This window comes from Nesoenas mayeri, assembly GCF_963082525.1.
Source record: "Nesoenas mayeri genome assembly, chromosome: 12".
Classification (NCBI taxonomy): domain Eukaryota; kingdom Metazoa; phylum Chordata; class Aves; order Columbiformes; family Columbidae; genus Nesoenas; species Nesoenas mayeri.
In genome coordinates this window covers 9285126-9313022 of record NC_137547.1, presented here as the reverse complement: position 1 = coordinate 9313022, position 27897 = coordinate 9285126, and the positions used below count along the sequence as shown (strand labels likewise).

Here is a 27897-nt window from a genome sequence, read left to right as displayed (position 1 = left end):
GGATTAATTGAGAAAACTAAGATAATGTAACCAAAGAGGTTTATTGTAGAAACCCTTGAAGACACATTCTGGCTCCGGTGAGGGGAGAGAATGTGGGACCCGTGAACCATTGTGATGTGCAGTTTGCCTTGACAGACTCAAAAAAGCACGACAGTATTGTATACGCCAGGCTCAACAGAACAGGTGCTTGGACAGCAATCTGTTCCTCAAGACCCTCCCACAACCTCCAGGAGAATAACAGCATGTCCAGAGTGTTAATGAAGCAGGTGTTTGGAGACTGGTCAGCACAGAGACACCCACAAAACTGGCAAATGTGGAGCGCCAGGATGGCTTCTGGACACGCCGACTGTCTGGCACGTCGGGCTGAGTTCCGTGGAGAAAACCGCTGCTCCCAGCGTCTTCCTTCACTTCTGGAACAGCCTCAACAACATCTAAACTGAATCTTCATAGAAAGTCTTTGCCATGGCGTGTGCGACTTTCACCACGTTCTTCTCCTTGGCGTCCGGGCCCATGTTGCTGCGGGCCAGCCTGATCCAATACTGCTCTGTCCTGGACAGATAGTCCACGTGCTTCTCCTCCGGCTCAACAGCCGGGTGTTGGTCCTCTCCTGATACACAATGGGAGAAAGACAGAGAGGTCACAAATCGATCTGCTCTTCCATGTGTCAACCCAGCCAAGATTACTCTTCAGCTAATGTGTTTAAGTGTAATAACCTAAAATACTATCAGTATTTAATGAAATTTCTCTTCTACCCCGAGAGCAGTGTACTGCGCAAACTCTGCTTTTGCTAGAAAACTCACCTGGATGCCAGGGAGACCTTCCAGGCTGGCAGCAAAACCAGCAGGTGTTGTACTAAAACCCACTTTACGTTAGTGTGAAGACAACATTTATTTTAATCATTACCTCCCTCATCTTCACTCTCCTCTTCAGAGCTCTCCTCTTCTTCCCCTCCCTCTGCACCTTCCATGTCATCATCCTCATCATCCGACTCCGACTCCTCCAGCCATTCTTGTGCCTCTTTGATGAGACAGAAAATAGAAAAAATAAATACAAAGCCGTTTCCCACTCTGACATCCAGAACTGTCACAGGGGGTGCCAGGGCAAGGTCAGACAGATGTGCCCCTTAGAGCACAGCCCAGTGTATTCAGAGCGTGCAGCAAACACACAGCACATTTAAAGTAAAAAGAGAGAACCCCAGCTGATGGCAACGTGCTGTGCAGCACCCAAGATCTGCCCTGAGAAGGGGTGGACAGGCAAGAGTGTCCCTGTCCTCTGCCAAGAGGCCAAGGGCGGCACAGCACGACACACGGGCCAGAATGTGTCACCAGTGACCAAAAACGCTCCGCTTACATGTCTTGGTTTTCAAAGAAGACAGATCAAAGCTCACTCTCTACAGTGATCACAAAGCTCTGGAGCAGACAGGTTTCTGCAGTGACAGTGACCATACCACACCACATCACACATACTCCCAAGCCTTTTTCTGTCCAGGAAAAAAAACAAACCCCAAACCACTAACCAAAAGCTCATCAACACCCCTGACAAAGCTCCATACTTGTGTTTTTTTTTTCTTTCTCTAAAATACAGCGCTGCTGGAAATCACATCCTGGGGGTTGCTACACCAAAGGCAGAGTGAGAGATCCCACCATCAGAACTTACTTGGATCCATCTCCACTAGCACTTTCCATTCTTCCATCTTATGTAAGTCGATGCTGTAGAGGTCACTGAGGGTGAACTGGCGATCGCCCACCTCAAACATTCCCCCGTACACATAGAGAACCCCGTGCTTCACTGCCAGCATGGCATTTGAACGGGGGCACGGCTCCACTTGCTGGCCCAAGGCTCCATCTTCCTCCTCCTCCTCCGACTCAGACCTCTCCTTCTCTGCTGCAGGCCCAGAGATCACCTGCTTGATAGTCATGACAGTCCCATCTTCTGCCACCACCTCTTTGACTATCTCCACTGGGCCCTGTGGACGTTGCTTCTCCACCTCATCTCCAGCAACATCTGCCTCAGCTTGTCTGCCACGTCTTCGCTTCTTCTTCTCTGATTTCGGTCCCTGTTAATAGCAAGAAAGAACAGGGGACTGCGTGTGAACCATGTGCCTCTAATAGCATGTATGCCAGTTAATACAAATACTATGGATGCTCCTGGGAGGTAGCGGGGAGAATTCAATTATTTTTCACTAGAATTGTAAGTCTCAAGTGGTAGGCGCAACCTCCCGCTCAGTGTGAACTTCTACCAGCCATAAAACCAGGAGCAATGAAACTCCTGGAGAACCCACGGCATGGAGTCGCTTCCTTTATTAATGGCAGCATGTGCTGAAGAGACATAAAACAGCTCTTTCGCTCCCTGTCTTGCAGGTGCACAGACACACACAGAATCCACTAGTCTGTGACAGGAGCAAGGGAAAATAACCCACCATTTTGTGAAATCAAAACAATTACTGGGTGCTAAATTACAGTGCATTACCAGGAAACACTCCAGGTCTTCGAAAAGGCTGGAGAAGACTCAGCTAGGAAAGCAGAAGCAAACATCTGAGTGCAAGTTTGCTGTTATTATGTAATTGACTTCTCCTTCTTGAGAACAAAGCCAGAAACAGCGGGGGTGGAAAGAAGGAACTTCAACCATGTCATTTGCACCTCACTCCCCCACCTTGAGACCAGTTCATACAAAATCAAAGATCTGAGCTGAGGGCCACATTTCTCAAGTTCTGATGAGCCAAGGTTAATATTTCATCTCTTCTAGTAGCTCATCAACACCAGAGAAAAGAGGGAGGGTTTTTGATCCCAACCAAAGATCTTCTCACAGTAGCTTTTACTGAACTATCTCACGTCAGATTTACACACCTGACCTGGAGCTGGCCTCCGGTAAAACACCATAAATATGTTTTCATGCTGCTTTGATTCACTTTGCATTGCAGAACAACAGGCACACGCAGCCGGAGTCCTGGATGAGGGGGGTTCCCTGAACCCCACTCACTATGTGCCCCCAAACAAACAGTCTGCAGGAAGCAGGGCATGGAAATCAGGAGGAGCTGCATGCTGGGGAAGGGAAGGAAAGGAGCTGCATAAAGTTACAGAATTCAGCCAGTCTGGTAGCAAAAACCTGCAAGAGTTGCACATCCCCAGCTTCATTTCTACAGCCTCTCCCTCTCTTGGCAACCAGTGGGTCACTGATCACAGCAGCAGCCACATCTGGTGGCTCGGCTGCTGGAGCACCCTGCGTTATTAGAAAAAGAGGTTTGCTCCACACCGTGAGAACGCTGTATGAAGCAAAAAAAAAAAAGGTCCAAAGGGCACATGTGAGATGATCAAGGAGAATGAACCGAACATATTTGTGTTATTTTTAAAACAAACCTTTAGCTGTCCAGGAAACCAGCGGTTCTTCCCAATGTCATAGAAATAAATATCATTGAAGAAATCTCCTTCAATGGTCTCCTCCTCCTCTTCATCGTGGACGCCTCCAAACAGAAGGGAGCGGTTATTGGGACCAGTCGCCACGGAGAAGCCAGACCTGGGGGTGGGTTTCACTCCGGATGGGTTGAGCCGACTCCACACCCACTTGTCTGGTAATGGAGAAAAGCAAATACGAGCATCAGCAAAGCAAAATTCTGATCGTTTTCGTATCTTCCGAGACCCTTGAGTTCACCAGCAAGTAACTCAACAACCCATCTTGGACACTCTTATAATTGCACCTTCAGCAACAACAATCATCAAACCCACTTGTGTTTCCACTTCAATCAAGCAGGTAATACACACATTCCTTCTACCCTTAAAAAGCCGTTGTGTCGTCAATAAAATCAACCGCAGAGAGCGATCTTCAGGGTGTGCTTTCTGGGGCAAGGAGCGTCTTGAAAGGTGTGTACACCTTTACAGGAGGGTGGAGTCCACACCAGGACTGATTACAGCCTAAGAGTACTAAGGAAAGGAACCTCAGTTATCCCATGAGCTCACTCTCCGCCAAATTCTCCCCACAGGTCCCTTCTACTACAGTATTTTATCTGCCAACTTGCACCACTGCCTTAATCCCAAGAACAAGCAGAGTTTGTTGTAAGGACCCAAACGCACTTTAAAAAAGGGCTCAGCAGCAGGAGAAGGCGTGTGCTCTAAACCCACCACTTTTTCTCCAGTTCCTTCTATTCTGGATTTCCAGCAAACCCCTAAAATGCAGACTGGGAGAAACATGTGCACTGGTTAGGCACCGTGTTTCTGAAGGAACCACAATTTCAACAAGATAAACTATAAATAGGACGTAACGCAAGCAGGGTCTGGATCCAGACAATATATGTGACCAACTCTCCCCCTCAAATTCCATTTTAAGACTGTAAGTTTTAAATAAATCAGTCATAATTTTAACATTTTAGAAACTCAGCTCAAAGAACACTGTCCCATTCCCTAAGCCAAGGACAAAATACATTCCCTCCTGAGGAAAGTGATGGAATTCCTGTTTCTGGGGACATTCACATATAAAACAACCCATCAAGCAAAACCCACTCCTAATAATATCCCTGCACCAGGTAATATCATGAGGTCACAGCCCAGTCTTTTATGTTTAGAGTCTACAAATGAGCCACCACTACCAGAGTTTGTCAAAACAAGGATTTTCAGTGCAGAGAATTTTGAAATCCCAAAGCTTTTCTGTTGCGAAACAGAAAAGCAGTGATCAAAATGTCCCAGAGAACAGAAATTTCAAAATGTTGTTTTAATTCCCTCCCACACACAAACCAAAAAAAAATCCCTAAAATATCTTTTCATGTGGCTGTGCAGGCCAGAGCTTCTCACATAGTTATGCAAGGAGCCAAAGACCTTCCACTCCACCTCAGACTATTCCAGGACCAGCTGGGAGGTGTCAACACTGATGAAGCTGCGAGCCAGAAATTATTCTCTGATAAAATTTATACCCCAACCTTTCTCCAGAGCTCTACCAGTTCCTCCAAGAAGTTTCTCAAGCAGCTCCCGTCCCCCAGTGTTTTGCTGTGCCAGAGCTACCATTTACCTTAGCGCTGAAATCGGGCTTTGCTCAGCAAAGCCGAAATGGCCTCATGTTTTTGGGCTGTAAATGGAGTGCGAGCAGGGAACAGAACCGCTGTGCAGCACAATGTGCTGCAGCAACAAGCACCTACATTTCCCTTTGCAGAGCGCAGCAGAGAGGAATTTTACCTGCATTTGTGGTGGCCCATCCTTCTCCAGCGCACAGAAATAAAATGAGAACATAATTCCCCCAATGTCCCCCTGCAGCTGCTGTTTCCTTCACCCCAGCCCCTTTCTTTTTAAGCTGAGTCACAGTACCTAAATGCACTCAGCTACTCCTGGGAACAAAGAAATACTTAAAAATCAATTCATCTGCTGTGTTTAGCCCCAAAGCAAACACTGGGGTATAGTGCTTTTCATTAAAAGGGAAATTTTGTTCTAGGCTTGAGGTTTTGGGGTCTGTTATTCAAAGGAAGAGAGAGGATTTGTGTTCGCACTCCTGCAGCATCACTAGCAGCACAGCCCTCCGAGCTGCAGTGGTCGCTCACCTTCCTCCTTGCCTGCACCTTCAGCCTTCAGCAGGAACATATCTGTATGCAGGGTGCCTTTGTCAACATCCTTCTTAATTCTCTGTAGAGAAGGGAAAGACAGAGATGCTCAGCAAAACAGTTTCAGTGGCCCAAAACACTGGAGGTCCAACTCTTCAATGCCTGGAAGGTAACTCACACCAGGATGTGCCACTATGAACTCACCACCCCACAGATAAGCCTCATCGCAGCGTGAATCTGTACATTCCTGTGCTGAAAATGCAAATATAGCGACTAGGGCAAGGAGAAGCCGCACAGGTAGTCACACTGTGGTTCTGGAGCATCAGGCGGCTCACAAGCAGAGTTCAAAGCAGGAGTATTTATTGTGATGAGCCACAAGCAACTTCCGCCTGTGACAACCAGTCTGTGACACAGACCCTGCGACTTGTGGCGGCATCAAGACTGCAGGATGCAGTTTAAGAGCGGGAATTTTGGCACCCAGAGAAGGGAAATAAATTGTCATAAGGGATTAAAATGGATTGTTTTGCAGGAGGAGGGAAGGATGGGCAGCACCAAGGAAACAAGAGATGCACAGTCCTGCCTTCTACTCTGCCACAGAGAGTATCAGGTGCTCTCCAGGGACTAATTTAACACCTGTGCCTCTGCTCCTCCAGCTGTAAAAGGGAGCAGATCCCCACTCCAAAGCAGCACAAAACAACATTCCGCAGGGCTTGTGAAGCTCTCTGGGATCCTGCCCTCGAATGCTGGGCAGAAGCTCAGAGTGTCTGTGCTGTATTGTTTCCAAGGCCCGAGTTTAAGTGCAGGCCTGTGACTTGCACACAGACCTTCAGTCCCTGCCACCCCCACATCTCCAGCCCATGGCAGGAGCAGCAGAGGTGGCAGCTCGTGCTGTGCACCACGACTGCAGCTGCCGGTTGTAGCATTTAGGGCCCCACAGAGCCTTGGGCAACAGCTTTTTCTCCTAAACAGAAACAGAAGCCCTACTTCCACCCCTGCTAAAGGCAACAGCAAGACACCAGCAAGAGCAGAACCAAGCCTCAGCTGAGGCAATTAAATGCATCATTTTAAATGTGATTTTGCTCTCTCCGCTGTCAGACCCTGTGCTCCAGTGCTCATAAGCAACATGCAGCATTTGAAAGCAGCACTATGCAGCACCACTGTAGGAGGTCTTTTAATAATGTCATTACCCACCCAGCCCTTCATGCAGAGCTCCTGATTCCCTGTAATTCCTCTCCTCCTGGGGGCAACAGCATTGCCGAGCTGTGTGACTGCTGCCAGAATGAGGCTGGGGCCAGGAGCAGAGCAACACGGTGCTGTCCTGGTCTTGCTGCAAATCTGTACACAACCCTGTGCCTTGTGCTTGACAGGTTTTGTTACTGCAGAGGATGCTGTGTTGTTATTACATGGCCAAGTATCCAATTTGTATGAACAATATTGAATTCTTAGAAAGGCAGAAGACAGAAAAGGGAAACAAAGCGTGTTTGAGGCATTGCACAACAATGCTGTAACCTGGACGATGCTGGAAAGCTCCAGAGAAGGCTAATAATGAAGGTCCAGAGGAAGTTTCAGTTAACTTAAGGACCGGGCTCTGCCTGTAGTGCTATCTTGGGAAATCTGTTAGTTTGGGGCTGTGGCTCACGTGTCTTCTTCCTCTCCACACACACCTAAAAGGTAGGGTCAATTTTGTCCTCAAATGCCAGATGGAGCACACATCTGTATGTGCAGGGGACACACAGGAGCAGAGGAAGATGTGCGTTATCTGCACAGAAAGAGTGGAAAGATCAAACACTGAGAGAGCAGTTGGCTTCACTATCGTACAAGCCACGTAGAATAACTGCATTATTTTTCTCCTGAAAACCACATGGCTCCCTGTAGTAAACATGCTGCGTATGAAACATGACAAAGCTTCTTGGGCTGAGAAAACCCCCAATGAGGTAGAGTGGGAGTTATTTGTTGTCAAAGTGATGCCTGTTTTTCCCCAACTCACACTGGCTCAAAAGCAGACTTCATCACAGAGCAGCACATCGCTGCCGCGGAGATCAATCCCCTCGCAACCAGGACACCACTGCCCTGAGCAAACCGCTCCGGCTGGCACAAGAGGCTCCTCTTCCCCACACTGTCCTTCTTGCCTTTAAATTCCAGGTGTTTGCTTTCAAGCACAAAACTGGCGCGGATATCCACAGCCTGTTGTTTGCACGTACAGGTACATTAGCAAGTTACAAGAGGCTTACAGGCATTAGCTAAAAAAACCCCATAGCTCCAGTGACAGACAGCGAGGCAGTTTATCCCCCTTCAAAGGGGGAGGAAACTTAGGCATAGAGAGCTAGTCTTGAAAAGGGGAATCAGCACTCCTCGTGCATAACATGCTAAATGTGTCTGATTAAAGAGATCAATATTGGCTAAATACAACCAATTAGCAGAAGCCCTTAGCGGGCAGAGCTACAGAGGGTCCCACCAGACCTCGCAATCCAAGTAAACACTTTAGCCCCGCCGCAAGCAATCTCCCAGCCGGATCCAATGCAGCTTTGCAAAGCTCGCCACTAAAAAAAACCACCCCAAAACGTAGAAAAAGAAACCCTGCATGTAATGCCAGCCCTCCCATGGCTCACAGGCTTCTTGCACCTGCAAGGTAGAGCAGCGTTCACCTCCAGCCGCTCCTGGCTGTATCTGCCATGCCACTCAGGCCCAGTGCGCTCATGTTGCCTAGCAATAGAGAGCTTTCATTGCTTGACACAGCCCAAAACGCAGCTTGCTGCAGCAAGCCCCAGCCCCAGCATGAGAAACAGGTGAGCACATCTTTAAGATCAGAAGGAGAGCAAGTCTGAGCTGCTCGCGGGATTTTGAGGGACATTCTAGGCAGAGCTGACAACCCCCACGACATCCCCATCCATAAGGGACTGTAGCAGTTGCCTTTGTCATTTCTAGGCTGAAGATGAAACACACAGACACCACTGTGCTAAGAATCACGGATTTTGAAACATCAGGCATACTTTTGTCAATTTGCGCACTGACATCTCAAGTTAGTTGCACTCAGGGTTGTAAAGCTCCTTTGTCAACATTCGCATTGTGGTTGTTCCCCACCTGGTCAGCAAAATCTAGAGGCTGGCACAGCCAAGGGCAGGTCTGGTTACCAAGGTTCTTGTCCTTGCTCTGTATAAAAGCACTGGAGTGACTTAGACAAGTCACTTGGTCTTTTCTGACCATGAAAGAGACTTTCTTATTCAAGTCACAAGAGAAGGGAATTCAGCAACATGGCCTGGACTGAGAGACATGACTGGAAACTGACCCTCCATGCTCAGTTCTGCAATCGAAGCAGGGACCAGATCTCTGCTTCTGCCTCCTGCTGACAAGGCTGAGGATGGGCAGATCAATCACCTGATCAGAGGAACATCCCTCGCTGCAAGCTGACAGTGCTGCTCAGGCTTTGAGACTCAACAGCCAGCTGGGTACAAAGATGCTTACAGTTCCACCCAGAACCATTAATCTCCTGGGCTTACATCTCTTTTTGCCCTACACCACACTGCAGAGCTCTTTCGGTACAGACCTTCAAAGCAGATTTAGAAGGGTAAGGGGACCACAGGATATAATGCATCAGAACTGCCCATCGCAGGAAAGCAGCCTCACACATCACAAGTCTCCTCCAGCAATGTGACAGCTGATACTAAAACAGAGGAGCTATTATGATTTCCATTTCTCTTCCATCCAAACCAATTAACGCTACGTACATCCCTGGTAGCATCTCTGGCCTCAGGAGGGATCCATGCAAATCCACACCTTTTTTTTATTTTACAACACATGTGAAACTTAGTCCTGTCTCTTATTTGAAAAGAAATCCCTACATGACATGGTGGAGGGCGTTTTGCTTGGACACCTGCCTGGTTTCATAAGCAAAAATGTCTTCATGTGCCCAAAAAGGTCTTCATAGCAATACTGAATGCAGCACCTGCCTATCTAACTGGAGACAAGGATCAGGTCCTCTCCTGTGTCTCCAATTAAGTATCATTTCCTCCACCTTCTACCTCTTATTTCTCCCACGAGTATCATAGCCAATGACTCTGGGAGGAGTACACAAGCCAAACACAGTCTCATCACTTCAGAGCAAACCCAGAGAGACTCAGCTCAGCTGTAAGGAAAGATTTAAGGAGAATTAACTAGCCACACATTAATGAAGTTGTGTTTCTCCTAGAGGGTCTACATCTTGCTGAATTAAGTTTTCAGGAGCACACTAAAAGTTTCTTGCTTTTGCATCTGAAGCAAGCTGCAGTGAAAATTGTGTCTGGTGCTCTGGTGGGTTTGTAGCTCAGCTGCACCATTCCTGCCTGAAAGTTCACCTGTGCTGCAGTAGACATAAGTAAAGTCTCTGTTAGGAACGGCACATCACATCAGAGAGCAGCAGACTCAGCTCTCTGTATCACAAAGGAAGCAGATTCATAATAGGAGTGGTTGTTTTAACCTGAAAAGCTGTTGTCCAAGCTGGAGAGAACTGCACCCAGCTCTGATCCTTCCTCAGTGTCCTGCACAAAGGCTGAGGGCAGCTTTGCATTTCCCCATCCCTTCCACTTCATTTTTATTAGCTCAAAACAACCTGGAGCAGTGTGACAGGGCCCGCTCCTGCGGAGTGCAACTGCAAACACGCAGCAACTTTCATATTTCCATGGTGCTCAGTGTGCACGTAAAACCCAGGGGCTTCCAGTAGTTATGACAGATCTCCATCTAGCACAGTATGCAGCTCGTGCTTCCTTCCCACCCTCCAGAGTGAGCAAACAGGACAGAGAAAGGAAGAGGACAAAGCCCTTTCGGGTAGAAAATGCCTCTGTATTGTTACTGCTATTTAATCAAATGCATATCTGAGGAGATAGAGCCCTAAGTGCAGGCCGTGAGGAGGCAGAAATGCTTCTAAATATACAGACTGACTATCTTTTCTTCCCTTTCCCTGCTTTTCTTCTTTGTTCATTTATTCACATCAGAAGAACAAGGCGTCCTCCTCCCCCAGCGCCGCACTGCTGGAAGCGATGCCTTTCCACCGAGACAGCAGCAGCAGGATCCGGGTCTTCTGTCTGCATTCGCAACATTAAAAGCTTTTGCAGGAGCCTTTTGCTCAATGAAATATTTACTTCCTCCTGCCCGGCACGGAGAGAGGGATACTTGGTCGATGAGGACATATGGTCTAAAGGGCTATCCAGTATAAATTACCATGATTAACAAAGCAAGAAGCAGAGCAGAGGAAGCCTGGTGCTCATCAAAAGTCGTCTTTGGCTTATTGAGTTTGCTAACTAGTGCTGCTCCCTTAACCCTTTCACTGATGCGAGAAAATATAAGTCACCTGGCAGCTGCTGCTTTTAACTTGCAAGAGCCGGAACACGGATGAGTACTGCCCGAGAACACTTTAAGCTGGCAGTAAAATTGCCATTTATCCCACTTATTTTTCTCCTACCTCTGTGATATCACCACTTCTAGTGGATCAGATCAGAAGAGAAAATACAAAATTCATTTTAACCAAGATAAGCTCCACGATCAGCACACAGTGGCATAAGAAAGGCACAATTAGAAGACAAGCTGCCTCTTTTGGCAGCAGTACTGATTCATGGCAGCCTGAACCACCCTGTGTACGAACAATCCAAGGGCACAACCGCACATTTACTCCAAGCTGGCACAACCACAAGATAACACACGCTCTTGTTACCAGTGGTTTTTGGACATCTGGCGGGCGCCTGACGTGCAGACACATCGTCAGCCGGAGCAGCGGGCACTTATGTGATGAGATCACTAAATCTGGCGCTGGAGACAAGGCTTGTGATTCGAGCAGAGGCAAGCAGCAGTACAGAGATCTCCATTTTACTCTTTCCAAGCACTCAAAACACAGGACTCCACAGCCAACACGGGTCAAGACCATCGAATCGGCCCCATTCAGGCAACTTGAGTTTGTCATATTTTAGTTTTCACTTTAGTCCCTTAGTTCTTCCATCAACTATTCTGTTGAGCATCCAGGAAATACTGCACTGGCTTATCACAAAGTCTCTCCTACCTGTTTGGAGTAGCCCCCATAGATGATGACGCTGCCCTCAGGAGTAGCAGCCATTTGACAGCCGGATCTTGGAGCAGGCCCGATCCCCGATGGTGCCAGCTTGCTCCAGGTGAAAGAGTCCAGATTGAAGGCGTACACATCGTTGTAATAGATGTAATCCCTAGGGAGAGCAAATCGGCACACCACAGGTTTTTGTAACGGTCATCATTTAGGACAGGATAAAACATAATTTCAGGAAGATCACCAGGATCTTGTTCAACTCCTTGCATTCATGGTTTTTCTCCTGCCGTAGTCGCAGCAACGTACAGAAGATTCGTTTGGGTGAAGGTTACTACTTCATTGCAACAATTTGCATTTGACAAAGCTCCTTTAAGCAAGACCTCTCTGGGTTCTTTTATCTACGTCACTCCTGACAGAAGTTTCATCAAGTCTATCCATTTAACCCAATCCAAGGTAACTCAAACCAGAACACAAAAGATGAAAACAGATTAGAACTATGTCTGTCTAGAGGGGTGGGAATAAAAATATACATATATCGCTGTTCTGTTTCTACTAGGCAACTCACATACTGTAGCTGTGACCTCACGTAGTATGTGAGAGCCTACTGGAGACGTTTCTAGGAAGACAAGGCTCTCCAACAAGATTCAGAGGCCAAAAGTGATGTACTGAGCTTTAGCTACAAGGATGAGTAGCTACTTCAGTGATAAGTGGTACAATGGTTTCTCAAACACTTCAAGACTTTAAATCAAGATCACTTGTCTTTCTAACATAAATGTCTTGTTCAGTAATAGTACTGCTGAGGATAATCCACTAAAGCCCAGCTGTTACTGGTGAAATTCTGGTTTGAGTGGGGTTTTTTCTGTTTGTTGTTGGTTGTTTTTTTGGGGGGGGCAGGGGGTTGGTTGGTTGGTTGTTTTCAGAGGATTCCGTACCACCAGCAGTAACCCACCTCGCACTTTCATGGAAACCTCCAAAGATGATTAGCTGTCTTTTGCAAGCAACCATTCGATGTCCACTTCGTCCGGAGGGGCCTCCTGATGCCCTGAAATGCAAAAAAATTCCACTTATCAGCAAAATTCCCTTTCCTGTTAGCGCGTCAGTCCATTTTTATTGAAGTCACTGGCAGCTGGGCTGGTTGAGTTCAGCTTCTGTTCTCCTGGAATGGGAAACCATGGGGAACTTCACTGCCTTTTTATCCAGAAGAGTACATGTGCTCTTCCTAAAACTCTTGGCATTTGCAACACCAGGCACTTTGCAGTAACAATTTGATTCTTAGTGATAGGCCATCTCATCTCTAACAAGACCCAAAGTCTTGAAGTCTTTTCTGCTATGACTCAGGAACTAATTTTTATGGAGAGTTTAATGAATAGCAGTTAACTCCCACAACTGCAAGAAAGGCCCTCGAGACAGAGGTGTTTTCTCCAAGTATCAAATAAAAGCCAGAGACTAGTTCTAACATCCACTCTCCTTTAACATCTTAGCAAATCACATACCCATAATGTGTTCACTCACCTACCTCCCGTTAAAATATAACATCCAACTAGACAGAAGACTTTATAAACTACTTATATTTCCTCAAGAGCAAAGACACTGCAGCAAAACAAGTCATTGTTATTATCTTACACATTAAAAAGCAGCTACACTTCCCTGTTCTGCTCTTCCAAGCCTTCCTGACCTTTCAGCTAAACCTGCCACTTCCATTTCCAGGAACACGCAGCAACAGCCCATCTGGCACATCCAAAAGCTTCATGCGAAGCCGGGCAGCTGGCAGCGACATTCCTGAGAGGCAACCAAGATGCACCTTCCTTCATCTGCACCCACAGACACAGAGGAAACAAAAACAACTTCAAGTACTCTTGAAACAAAAGCAACTTTATGCCAAACCGCAGAGAAAACAGGGTTTGCTTTGTGTGCTCTCTGCCCTCATAGATTAATCAATCGCATTTTCACTCTCACTGAGGAGTCCCCCAAAGCACCACTGAACCCAGGGGGCTCCTCAAATTGGCAGCGTTGACACGTGCGAAGTGGTTGTAGAATCAGGGCCTAAATAAACAAGAAACCTGCTCATTGTTGAAAACTACAGCAAAACCTAAAGCTGCAACCCCACTGCTGGGACTGAACTGGCAGCAGGCAGCTGCGAAGAGCGGTGAGAGATTTCTGTGGAGAGAGAAAATGAGGGCCCTTACTCACCATCAAAAATGACAATCTCACACCAGTCATAATGAAAAACTTCAAGCAGAACAGCAGCGTTTGGGTAAGACTGAATTGATATTGATTGCTCGGACTTTTTATTCTAACAGAGAGTGGCATTTTCGAGGCATTTACTGGATTTTTAAGTATCATCCTGCAGAGTAGCACCTCTAGTATTAATTTCATCAAGATCTGAAATCATTATTTTCTCTTCTGTAATAAATCTCCCACGTTATTATTCCAGAGGATGGCACCTGTTTAAATCTTGATTTTTTTTATTTTTTTTTTTACAAAAAAGAAGGAATTAAAAAAAAATAAATAAAATCAACCTTAACAATAAAATCCTGTTCTCAGATTCTCAGAGAATATCTTCTGCCTTGCTTCTCTAACAGGCTTCCTCCAAGTCAAACATTAATTCTGAACAATAAAAAGTTTATTCATAGATGAGTTTTAATAAACAAGTTCCCACAAGCGTACAATTTACTCAAAGCCACAAACAAAACCATCCAGTCTGGGGCCTGATCTGAATTCAGAGAAGTCTCACTGGCACCAGCACCACTTGCTGTCAGTCACGAGGCTCTTCTCCCCTTTCTTTAAACTAGAGACACAAACTGCAAGAACCGATGCTGAAATGTGGTTCCAGGAGGCTTCATCCTGCACAGTATTATACCATTGCGCTACACATTGATGGAATCAGCTACAAAGAAAGTTTATAGCTTTTGATGTAAGGATAGGCCCTCCTCAACTTGCAACAACCGCCCTTACAAAGTATTTTAAGATCATTCATACAGCCAAGATCCTTCGTCCCCAGTCTCCAAACACAACAGTTGAAAAACCAAAGGGCACAGTCAATTAGGACAGGCAGTAACGAGCAACCAAGCTGCTGCTCCACAAGGTACTTGCTGCAGCTCCAAGACTCACTTCCCAAATGTCAACCGTCTCCTTTTACCTGTATCGGTGCTCGTGGGCCAAAACAAGCATTTTGGAAACGGTTTCACAGACTTCATGATTAAGACTCTGCTTCATGGGGTTGACACCAGAAAGCAGACATGTGGGAGGGAGCTGTAAATTCTCCAGACTTTTTTTAAAAATAGATTAAAAGAAAAGTCTGGATAAGGACTGGCTCTACACATGCACAGCATGAGGCTGATCAGAACTGCTCCATAAGGAATTTTCTTTTACTTGTGGAGTTAGTTTGGGACTTACAGTAACGGAACTGATCCAAATTCAGCCCCCAGATTCAAGAAGTAAATACAGTGGCTACAGATAGCACACGTGAGTTACCTTTTAATTCATTCTTTCATCCAGAGGATGCTCAGATGAAGCCTGGAACATTTCCACAATAATAAAAGTGATGATGCATAGAACATCCCATGAAAGGGGCATTTCAGGACAAAGCACTTTTAACCTCCAGTACCTGGGGCAGCTGAAGCCCAGGACTTCAGGCTTACATCTTACACTTGTGAGTGCAAACAAATGTTTTGTGCAGCAACACACGCACACATGCACCCTGTGTTTGTATACTCAGTCAGGAATACACAAGTGAACACGCAATTGCCACAAGGCATAAAATCCTCAAATCAAATCCCTCGCAAAGTCAAGCGACAGTTGTACATTTGTTGTACAGTTGTACAGTCTCTACCAGAGAACACGCTCACAGGGCTCACTTCTGGGCTGACAGAGGAAGCCTGCTCAATAGTACACCAAATATGCTTATTTTTTCTTTTAACACCAATGCACCTTTCTACCTTGTGTTGGAGGATCTGATCTTTCTGGTGACAGCATGTGAGCAAAAAGAGCAGTCAATGAGAAACAAACCTATGCTGAAATGCACCCCGTACTGCACTGACTGCTCCAGTTCTCTCTGTAAACAGCATTAAACATACGCTCCTGAAACGCTGCCCTGAAATATTTATGGCACCACATCTCACAAAATTGTTATGGGAAGTATCATTAACATTCCAGTATTGGAAGGGAGCTACACAGGCTCAAAAATAAGAGAAAGAACTACACAGAGGAGGGATCTGCCAATTCCTGAGCATAACCCCAAAGCGTGATGCTCCCTGTCTCCCTTTGAGGAGTGCACTGGGCCACACAGAACTGAATTAGAATCTTCTCTCCAGGAAGGAATGAGGCAATTAGTTTAAAATATTGCTTAGCTCTAAGGCAGAGTGACAAACAGTTCATGCACTGTGACAACCTTGTGCCTCACACACATGATAAGGTGGTAGCAATAAGTCAAAGTCAGTTGCTGGCAAGTCTTGTAATGGGTTGGGATTTGTTGTGTTCGGGCCACCTTTGTGCACGCAAAATTCAAGTAAATATAGGTAAATATAGCAAATTTTAACTGTCAAGCAGACTGGCACCAGTGTGGTCTGTGCTACAAGATAATGGAGAACAGCTTCTCCAGCAGCCTTTGCAGACACAGCACAGGGATGAGCTATTTGAGGTTCTCTCTTCCAAAGTGTTTTACAGACAAGGCTCTTAGGGCACCAAGATGGTCTGTGGCATGAACTGTAGGCCACAAAGGACAACATAACTGTCTGAAATCTAAGCTGTGGGGCTGGAATAACTAGATTTCCTAGAACTGCAAGCTCAGATCACAGCAGGGTCATCTTAGCTATTCAAGACACACAAACCAATACATTCAAACCCACCTTAAACAGGGCACATATGATTCTTCCTACATGAAACACAAACTTTGTCTCTCTTGTTCAGACATTTCATGAAGAATAAATATATTACTGTATTATTTGCACTAAAACAATGTCTTCCAAACCCAACTGAGCTTACTCAATACCAGTTCGCACCCCAAATGTCTATCACCAGGCATTTATTCAGGCAACACTGCTCGCACATGGGACACATGGAACCATTGCTTGGCCTGTTACTGTACCAAGTCCGATGCCTCACCAGGACTCAACAAACCTACACAATCTGCCCTTTCCATTTAGTCTTCCCAAACATGTTCACCCTCTCAATACCACCAGCCCCTAGGCTGACCCCCACTGCCGCCAGTCACCCCAGCTAGTTAATGGCAACCCAAAATAAGCAAGTGCTTGGCCTAAGATACGAGAAACCCACGTGGAAAAATTACAGCAGCAATGGGGTTCCCTGGCCAGAAAAGCAAAATACTGAAGGAAGTGCAATGCAGCACGTGTTATGGTGATAGTTTTAAAAGAAGTAAGGAAAAAATCCCTCATACAACTCAACAATCATCTCTGCCCTTTCCTCTTCCCCTTGCCAAGCAGACTGTAATCAAGATGCCATATGGAAAAGTAAAGAGGCAGCAGAAACTTGATTTTCACACTCAGTCAGGTTAGCATTAAAACAAAGACATCCCCTCCCAGCCTCCTCCGCCAGATGCCTCATTAATGCAGCTCTTGGAGCTCTGCCCAAGGATGGGGAGGAGATGCACTTTGTTTTATTCGCGCACTGGGACCAGGGCACAGGCATTTTCAAAATTCCAGCAAGGCTGAAAGGCAGACGTCCACCCAAACACATCAGGAAGCTCAGATGGAGTAGGTCCTGCATGGGGCAGAGAGAGAGAAAAGACCATCTATCCAGGGCACTTTCACCCATGGAATTTATGATGTTCACTTAGAAAATGTCTGTCTTTTTATGTATTGAGAAACAATCAAGTACCAGTGCCTCCAAATGCATCCTCCCACTGTGGCATGGCAGCCAAGGTGACCTGTGACAGCCAGTACCTGGCCATGGGTTGCTACGGGTGGCCTGGAGAGTGTGGTCCCCAGAACCTGCTCCCCAGGTGAGACCAGGAGCCCACCCTGCCCAGCTGGCTCCTCACTAACCATGTCAACCCACCACAACAACTTCTCTTGCCGTGGTCTGAGTCCACGTGGGGCCTGGGACTGCTGGGGGAATCCTGCAACTCTCAGCACGTGCAAACTTCATGCTTAGCTCCAGGGCGAGAACAGGCACTTTTGCAGTGTAAGTTACATCCAGCATCCCCGAGGCTGCTCTCCCACACAGGGTAATACACAGGATGAGTAGATCTTCCTAACTACCTCGTTTCCTTCCTCTTCCCAGGCAGGTCAGGTACTGCAGCATTTGTTTGGGGAGCAAAAAACCCTAAATCAGCTCTACAGCAACGCATCTGCAAACCCAGAGAGAGCAATTTGCGCCATCAGTGGTGGAGCTAACGAAGCCTCATCTGGATTCTCTGATGGCTCACAAAATACAATCTCCCGCCCTCGCTCTCCCTGCAGCTGGGTATTAACACTGCTCTCCGGTGAGGATTTTTTCAACCAAGAGTTTGGCTGAAATGTCAACCTTTTCTCTCAGCAGGGACTCTATGGCGAGCATCACTTCGTCCCCCACTCCTGCTCACATGAAACCCGTAAGGATGCAACACGCTTGAGTTCATCCCCTTTCTTTGGCTGAGGCTGAGTAAGGGATTCAGAAGTTATTTTGGGGAGCTGGGAGGGGTACAGTCACAGTTTACGTCAGCTTCTGCCTAACAACAATAGGCAGATCAGCCTGCACAGTGACAGGTCTTTTTAATCCTTGCACCTCTTAAAGAGCCCTCCATCATTTTGGAGGTTTTCTCTCACCCCCACTTCTCAAAGACAAGCCAGGCACTCTAGAATAAACCTGGCTTTCTGGAACAAATGACAGGTCTGGAGCCAAGAGACACACTGATGGACAAGAACCAGTTGCTTACAAATCGAACGGTTTTCCCTCAGCATCCCAGAGCTACTCAAAAGCACGATCCCCGGATTCTCACAGAGCAGTTGGCTGCTGGGATCCTTTTAACCCGGACTGTTTTGGACTCCTTTGCATTTTTGCACTTCAGCTCTATAGTCTCCCTGTACCTTCCACATGAGAGTCCCTACACTGCTACATGAACGTAAAATTAAACCTACAAATTCCCTTGTCAGGCAATGTCAAGGCTCCCATTTCGCAGGGAGGGGGAAAAAGGCAGACAAGCATCATGACTCACTGTGTGGCCTCAGGCATGTGCCAAGGCAGAGCCCAGGTATCCATCTCTGCTCCCTCCTAAACCACCTTCTCAATTACTGTGCAAGAAGAGACAAATACCGACAACAGGTGGCCACACTCTGCAAGCAAGGTGAAAAGTGATCAGCTTAGGCAAATTAGGGCTTTCCACCTGAAGGACAGACATGGAGTTCATCACCAGGAGCTTGACGTGTCAAACAGCAGATAGGCAAGTCTCCAAAGCTGCTGCTCTCCCTGGTGCCACCTCGAGGGTCAAATGCACAGGAGTTCCAGCCCACCCAAAACTGGGCTCTGACTAACCCCAGAGTCACGACAATCCCTAAGTCCAAGAGAAAGTCTATGTCAAAGTCAGAACCAAAGCCACATCTCCTGCCTCTCAGTCCACTGGGTCACTCACCAGACCTCTCCTTCTCTCATGCAAATATAAAAATGAGCAGCAAACCAAGAAGCTAAAGGTTAAGGGAACATTAGCAGAGGATTTTAGGTGAGATCCACAGAAGATATTTAGACACTTTAACTTCTGTCAAACACTACCAGGGCTTTTGGCACCAATTTCCTTTGACAGGCTCTTCCTTTGGCTTGTTTATCCCAAGGAATCTTGAAGCAGCAAATGCCAGTTATGAGGAGTGAAGCTGGCTCTGTGGATAGACACAAGCTGTCTTCTCAAGCAATGGTAAAACTGGGCAATATCCCTGTACTAGTCTTGTAGAGTCCAGCCAGGAGGAGCCCAGGCAGATGGCACAACAAGTACTGTTTTGAAGTTGGACATCTATAGCCACCATGGTTGGGAGGACAGAGTGATGTTCATGATACTCTTTCCTTCAGTTAACTAATACCCAAGCACACTCATGCTCCAAGAATCACATATTAAATAAAATAGCTTTGGCCTCGATAGACCTGGAACACATCTCTCATTTTGACATCCTTCTGGAAGCTGTCCTCTCCACTGTTTCTAAGATGGGCACCTCTGTACTCAAAGGAAACATGAGTGGACAGTGGAGAAATCACAGCATTATACCAGGAATCAAACTCAGCTCATGCTGGCACGGTTCCTTGTAAGGTCAGCATCACTGACGTCAGAGCACATCACTTACTTGATCTGCTCCCAGGTCTTGGTAGCCAAATGCAGGACCCAGAGATCCTTGTAATGATAGAACTGTTCCCCATTGGGAGATGCAAACTCGCCTCCAAACACCCAGAGCTGCCTGCCGGCTGTGGGCACCACTGCTGCCTGCCAGAGAAAAGGAAGAGCTGGATCAAACAAGGGTTCAGAAACCAGAGACAAGAGAACTCTATCAGTCAAATGCGCAGCTGCCTCCAAACACCAGAGAGCAGACAAGCAGCAGCGGCTGCTGCTGCCTTGCTTGGCAACAACAGCTCTCTGGGCTGAAGGAGGGGAATTTTAAATGGCAGTTACTCATTGTTTAACACACCTTCCCTATAGCAAAGGGCCATCTTGAGTTCCAGTTCTACAAATTCAAAGTTCCCTGGAAAGCACCTTGGGATTCAGTTTAACAATTGTTCAAATCTCTCCATTCACTGAAAGGAAGCCTCTCCACAGCTAAGGCTCAGCAGCATTTCACCCCTCCTGTAGTCACATAAATAGAATCCTGCAGAAGAAATACTGATGATCTCTGAGCAACATGAGGAACAGGGACACTTTGTGCCTCTAAGACACATCTAACACCCCAGCACTGGGCACAGTAACGCAGGGAAACATCTTTTGGACCATTAGCGGTGCACAACTGCCCTTTGCAGGTTTTGTACATTACAAATCAAACAGTACAGAAGCCAAGTTTAAGTTCAAACCTGTTGCTTCCCAAGACCTGAAAAGCATTTCTGCTCCCTTTGAAGGAAAAAAAAAAAACACCAAAACACAAACCCACCAACCAAAAAGCCCTCAAACACAGAAGGAAATGAGCAGACACTGTTACTGCTTTGGGTAGGGCAAGTAGCAGTATGAAAGGGGTTTGGTTTGGGTTTTTTTTTTGCACAGAGCAGCACTCAAACACTGTTGTGATGCAATCTGACATTTAAAAGCAGGGAGATCAGAGGAAGACTTTACTTCACTAAAATTACCTGCATAAGAACTAAGGAAAAATTAAGGAATCCCAAAAAAAGAAACTATGTGACTGTGCAAATCTTCTCCTTGATCGCGACCTCTTGGGTTGTTTACACTATAAATAAATTCTTCCACACATTTTTGCAGGGTACCCATCACCAATCAACATTGGGATAATGATCTCTTTCTTAAGAAGGGCTTCATTACATGGCTATCTTTTCCAGCAAACAGCAAAGAAGATTTTTAGCATCAGACACATCATCATGCCCTGACATAAACCAGCCTATACATGCACCGATTAGACATATGAGAAAATATGGGGTGTGTTTGCAAGCAGGATTTGTGGGAACATGAAGGTATCTGAACAAAGGGGATACGTGCCTCATTTTCATGGGTATCTAGAGCTTAAAAGCTTTAAGGGGAATGTATATGCAACAGCCTGCTCATACTTGTGTGTGACCTTTTGAAGAGCTGGCTCAACATTCATTACAGAGCCAAAGCTTTTCCTTAAACAACTAACACCCATCCATGGCTGTTCTAATCTCAGCTTCATTGAACTGATGTCATGAAGCCAGTGTAACTCAGAGGACCTCGTGTCAGAGACCAGAGATAACAAATAAGACTGAAAACGTGCACACACAAACCCACAGGCACATTTCTGTTTACCTGTGAGCTAATGTAGAACATGCGTAAAAAATAAAGTCACAAGGAAGACAAGAAACCAGTCAACCATGAGGCTGAACTGTCTCCTGTGCGACTACAATTAATTATCAGGCAAAAAACATTGTTGAAGCAGGACTCCTCAGCTGGGTTTCTCATTTTCCTGCTGTTGTAACCCAGTTGCAGCTCCCCAATGTGAGGCTGCCTGCTCAGCTCAGATTCAGCTGCTCGACAGCCACCTGCTGGCATCCAGCACCAGACAAGCACCTCTCAGCTCCTCACCCGCACAGCAGCCTCCTTTTCACCCAGGGAAATGAGCTTTGGAATTCATGGTCTCCTTGGGGAATTCGGCCTCTGAAATCAAGTTCTATTTAAGGCACCAGGGGGTAGCCCAAAAATTGTCAGACCCTTTTAATTCAAGAAAGGACACACAACTCAGAGCAAGACTGGTATTTAGGTGTAAGCAAAACAAGGGTGTATGAGCCTAACCAGGGTATTGGATCTTACCGGGAAGCTATAAAGAGCTTTGGCCATGGGTAGGAAAATAACATTCACATCCTGTCTGGCAGCTTTTGCAACGTACCAGTCACCCAGGCACTTGCTGCGACAGGTAAATAATCTATCAGACAGCTTGCGAGGGCCAAAGACCTGCAAAAAATACAAGTCTTTGGTCCAGTTTCTAATGTGCAGGTGTTCACATGAAGTAAACAAACCCAAATCCGCCATCATCACCAGTCAGTGACCTTAATGACGCGGGCACCAGAGAGGTGAATTCTAGGGGACTGTCATGATACCCCAGAGAAAATTCAGACAACCTTGTCTATTGCCTTTGCAGACGGTAGAAAAATGGCCCATCTGCCAAGGGGAAAAAAATAATAAAGACAGCAACCTAAAGGCAGGACACACAGTCAGTACTGGCAGTTCATTGTAAGTCTGTGAGCATTAAGGAAACAATCACACACAGCAACTCCGTTCATGGCACTTTGGTCAAATGCTAAGTTATATCAGACCAGCATTTTGAAAATTCGGTGCCATCCTGGGATTACGGATGGTTGAGCTGGTCTCTATATAACGCAGCAAGACAGTTCACCTTCCAAAGAGCCTCCCCTGCAAGTCCTGTGAACCCAACAGATACAACCCCAGTGGAGCTGGGGCTGAGTTGCAAAATGATTCTTATGATGATGATGCTCTTCTCATCCCAAATCATCATTCCACAACTATTGGAAGAGCACCTTGGACAGGCTTCCAGCAGAAAAGGTGAAGTGACACCATGACAATGAGAATGCAGAGAAGCCAGAAACCCTCAGGAGGGGAAAAAAAAAAAAATTAAAAAAATAAACTCCCATCCATCTTTAGAGCAGCATTAGAACATCCCAATTGCTGCCCTGGCACCCAGTACATTACCTGGTGAGCACATCGCCGTGGTGGTGGGTTGGGGATCTCTACTTTAGACCAGCTGTTCTTTCGGATGTTGTAAACATACAATTCGTTATACAGGTATGTCTGTTAGAAAGAGAAAATACATGTCACCACGGCTCTCCATGGGACAGGGTCAGTCTGTCCATGCACAGGCACCTCGAGGGTTATCTGTGAGTTTGGGGGAGAAGATGCACAGCACCAGCTTTGCCTCATCAGGCAGGGAAGGACAACAACCTCCTGCACTGGCTGGGGAGCCAGGAGCTTTTTCAGCGATCCTCTGGACTGGACTGTTCTTTACCAAACCCTTGGTTAAGCCTGGGATAGTTGGACACGTGAGGACTTAAGTTGGAGCTTAAATACAGATGTGCAGGTTGAAGTTGCCTGAACTGCAGCTCAACTTCAGAGACAGAAACAGCTTGAGGCTGCGAAACAAGCAGGATTAGTTTAGCCCGTCACATCTTCAGGCAGCCAAATATCATTGGCAGGCTTGAGTTTTCACACTATGTACAACTTCTGAGGGTCATAAAGACCAGTTTGACTTCAGAAGCACAAGAAACACTTGCAGAAATTCAGTAACAAGAGTGCCTACTTGCAAATATTTGCTATCATACACATCTTCCAGGCAGACAATGCTTTGCCAGCAGCAAAACCACAGAAGTGCCTTGTTTTGAAAAGTGGAAGATACAGATTCTTCACTAGTTATCAGAAATGAGGGGCAGATATGGCTACAATTAAGTCTGGAGAAATTATGAAGCCCTGAAATATTGATGCCGAGACAATCACTCTGACTCCTTAATGGGTTCTAGCATGTCTCCTTCCTGCCAACTCTCAGGCATGAGACAGTATCAAGGCAGAATTAAAAGGCTACTTTGCTCTCATTCAGGGACAAATACATATTTTATGACTGCTGCCTTGAATTTCACTTCAAATGAGACTCATGCAAATTACAGTAAAAGGCAGGGAGAGGGTAGAATAAAGAGGAAAAAAAAATGGAAGTATACATTACTTTTTGGCCATTGAAATATTCACCTCCAAAAAGGATCAATTCGTCTTTCTCAGGGTGAGCAGAGAGGGAGCCGTTCAGCCTGCAAAAGAAAGAGGAATGGCCAAAACAGAAGCATAAGAGTCCTGTAAAACTCAGAAGTTGCAGCTTTAACTCAGCCATCACTAGCACCTCTGCCCTCTGGCCACAAAGGTCTCTCCATCATCTGCCAAATTACTCGGCTGTGATATTCACCCCAGGGCTAAAAACTCCTCAAAGAAATTAACTTCTTAAAAACTTCCAGCAAGATTAATTTCACACTGTCTGAAATCTCCTATTTTAGGAGCACACGTTACACTATCATTTAACATGCCTTTTGACGTGAGCTCTTGAATTTTAATGCTGGTGTGTCAAGAACAAAAAATTATTTTTATGAGGGCACATAACTATGGGTAGAACTGGGCTGTCTTGGATCGACTTTTCTGCGTCGTTATTCTGCAGTTACCACTGGTCATTGCTCGTCTGCGCACCACCAAAGTGCTTTGCACTCCCAAGGAGGAACTAACTGACCACTGTGAGATCACCAGCATCATGAAATGCATTCATTTAACAAGCCACAGGAAAGACAAGAGCAGAACCTAGAAGTATGTGGACCCCAAGCCTACACTTCGTGGTGTCTTGTATTTCGTGACATCCTTTTGCCTCTTAAGTCCTTTCAGCTTTTGAGCCTGAATCCAAAACTTCCTTTTAACTTTTATTCCTCCTCAAAGCCCTGCAATCTAACCCTGCTTTGCCTCCTTTCAGGGATGATTAAAAAGTGGATTTTAAGGCCAAAAAAAGCTTTTGGTCCCTTTTTTAACCAGGGATTCAATCTAAAATCATAGAATCATTTTGGTTGGAAAAGACTTTTAAAATTATCAAGTCCGACTGTTAACCCAACACTGCCAAGTCCACCTCTAAACTATGCCATCAAGAACCTCATCTCCATGTCTGTTCAACCCCTCCGGGGATGGTGACTCCACCACTGCCCTGGGCAGCCTGTTCCAATGCCCAACAGCCCTTTGGGGAAGAAATTGTTCCCCAGATCCAACCTCAACCTCCCGTGGCACAATGTGAGGCCGTTCCCTCTTGTGCTGTTGCTTGTTCCTCAGGATCAGAGCCCAACCCCCCTGGCTCCAAGCTCCTTTCAGGCAGTTCAGAGATCAGAAGGTCTCCCCTCAGCTCCTGTTCTCCAGCTGAACCCCCCAGGTCCCTCAGCCGCTCCCATCACACTTGTGCTCCAGCCCCTTCCCCAGCTCCGTTCCCTTCTCTGAACTTGTTCCAGCACCACAAGGGCTTTCTTGGCTTGAGGGGCCCAAAACTGACCCCAGGATTTGAGGTTCAGCCTCTCCAGTGTCCCGTACAAGGGACAGTCTCTGTCCCGGTCCTGCTGGCCATACCATTCCTGATACAAGCCAGGACGCTGTTGGCCTTTTTGGCCACCTGGGCACACTGCTGGCTCATGTTCAGCTGCTGTCACCAACACTCCCAGCTCCTTTTCCACCAGGGGGCTTCCCAGCCGCTCTTCCCTGAGCCTGCAGCATCTGTGGGGTTGTTGTTACCCAAGCGCAGGAGCCAGCACTTGTTCAACCACACATAACTAGCCTCAGCACATTGACCCAGCCCCTCTGTAGAACCTCCTGCCCTCTTCCACTCAACCTGGTGTTATCTGCAAACTTACTGAGGGCACACTCACCCCCTTGTGCATGACAAAGATATTAAGATATTAGATATTAATATACCAGATTATAAAATTAACTCTAGATATCAGCTATGCCAGATATTATGCCTTCCACTTTCAGGAAATAACTTGACAGAAACAAATGTCCTTAAAAGCACCATCAACTTCCATATAAGTGATAGTCAAAGCCTGATACAATCTCTCACCTGGGTGAGGGAGGTGGGCAGGATGTCTCAATTACTTGGGTCTTTTTAGCATCTAAACTCTGGAATTCTGCTATCAGGGCTTCAAGGTCCTCCTGAAAATAAAAAGCCAGACATGAGTTCCTTGACATGCACAGAGCCACACACACACATTAAACCAGCATTCACTCTCATGATTTCCCTTTTTTTTTAAATTGTCTATTTATATTCCCTTCATTCCACTACCAGAAACGGATGCCGAGTACTTCTACAGAGGCTTTAAACATTGGTCTCCCCTAAAACTCTTAACAAGTTGCTCAGAAGAGTCCTAAAAGGATGATATGCAAAGTTTAGTGCACACATGCTATTCCCACAGCAGAAATACTGTGTAAATCAGCAAAAGTGAACACAAACCATTTGAGCCTTAATAAAAATCATGAACAAATATGTGCTACAATCCAGCTAGCCCTCTTTTTCATCTGCAACAGAAATATGCATAAACGGAACTGGAAACTTTTTTATTCCCAGTTCATACTTTAGCTGGAGAGAAACCTGTACATGTTTTTATTCCCTTTTGGCTTCTGTCAATCAAAACCAAAATCTGCCTCCACACTGCAGATACACCAAGTTGCAAGGGCAGAAGCAGGACTGCAGGTGAAGGGAGTTTCTGATTCACAGTCTCTCCTACACCCCCACTGCTCCCCACCTCCCCTCAGTTAACCTTTCTCTCTCGGTAACTGCATTATCACAGTGTGGTCAAAGCAGCGATTTCCAATATCTGGGCATTTTGCCCCTGCAGCGTGACATCAACTCTCCCGACAGATGTTATCAATATACACTAGTATCTTTCCCATTATTTAAGTTTTGCATTATGCTAGGAACATCATGTTTTGATCAGGGAAAGGCAACTGTTTCAAGGCCTAAATACAAGCACTCACTCTAGAAATGAGTTTAAAAAAAGTTTTCATTTGCTTTTAAGACCAGAGGAGAAGCATGGGGGAGAAGGAAAGCAAGCAGGACCCTTCAACTGCATTTTCTTGTCCTTTTACACCCACTGTCACATGCTGCTCCCACCTTGTCAGCAACATGGCAAAAGTCTTCCTGGTAGCAGTTTTCACTTATTCTCTTCCGCGAGTGCACAGGTGTGAGCACAAGCAATGCTTTTTCACCAGAACTGCTCTAACACTAACCCTAAAAGTTTCAACAGATGTGCACTGACCTCAAACCCCCTGCGCCTGCACATCTTGGGGTACAAGGGTGATGACTGGGGGGCACCCACGAAATGGAGAAATAAACTTAACAGCATGATACTGTTAAGCACGTTCTTTATTTTATCAGCACCAGGGAACACTGGGGATCATCCTCCATAAGGGCTCCAAAGACTGGATGCTCTTGCGTTGCTTATGTTCACAAAATTATTACATACGCATTATAATTTTTAAAAAAATGTTGACATACTCCTATAATTGATGATGTTAGTTATAACTGTTTGGTTTCTCACTTACAATGCATCTATTAATTATTAGTGAAATATAAACTAAGCCCTCTGCCTCTAAACAATGTATCACTTAATGTCCTGTCTCCCTCTTCTCATGCAGAAGGATCTAAAAGTTGAAAAACATGCCTTCGTTTTGCAGGTGGTCAGAAAGCACTGATCATGTCAATGGGTTACTGATGGGTACATCTTTTGTAACTTAATCACAGTGTACGTTAATTTAGCAGCTTATCTTCACCCAAGGCACTTACCCAAGGTATATTATAACCGCTTGTGTCTGGATACACTCCTTTCAACCTGAAATACCCCTGTCTCCGTCCTCCCCGTGCCTCCACCGACGGTTTTCCCTCCAGGTCCCGTTTCACAAAACGCCCCGAGGGCCCAAGGCAGCGCCGCATCGCCCCAGATGAGGCCCAGACCCCGCAGGCCGGGGCTACCGGAGCCACCGGAGCCCTCCGTGCCCCCCACTCACCTCCTCCTTCTTGGCTCTGCGGGACACCTTCCTCTCCATCTTCGCGGCTGTCTTCTCGGCCCCCTTCCCCTTCTTCTCCCGCTTCCCTTTCTTCCCCATGGCTGTAAGGCCGAGCTAGGCCGCGCGGGGAGCACCGCGCTGGGAGCACCGCGCTGGCCGCCCCGGGCGCACCGAGGGGCGGGCAGCGGCGCC

At 46.4% G+C, this 27897-nt stretch overlaps 1 protein-coding gene across 2 annotated transcripts; it reads right to left on the bottom strand.

Moving 5' to 3' along the window:
• Nucleotides 1-58: 58 nt before the first annotated feature.
• KLHDC4 (kelch domain containing 4) lies at nt 59-27861 on the bottom strand. Of its 2 annotated transcripts, XM_080351679.1 has the most exons (13): nt 27706-27861; nt 25763-25854; nt 23861-23939; nt 22840-22938; nt 21943-22083; nt 19808-19944; nt 12493-12585; nt 11544-11703; nt 5519-5600; nt 3357-3565; nt 1657-2056; nt 904-1017; nt 59-607 (listed from the first exon to the last, which is right to left on the bottom strand). In XM_080351679.1, the coding sequence occupies exons 1-13, from the start codon at nt 27802-27804 to the stop codon at nt 432-434; spliced, it is 1881 nt and encodes a 626-aa protein (XP_080207805.1). In that variant the 5' UTR covers nt 27805-27861; the 3' UTR covers nt 59-431. The 2 variants fall into 2 exon arrangements, with proteins under 2 accessions (XP_080207805.1, XP_080207806.1); XM_080351680.1 differs by lacking the exon at nt 21943-22083.
• Between the last annotated feature and the right edge of the window lie 36 nt (nt 27862-27897).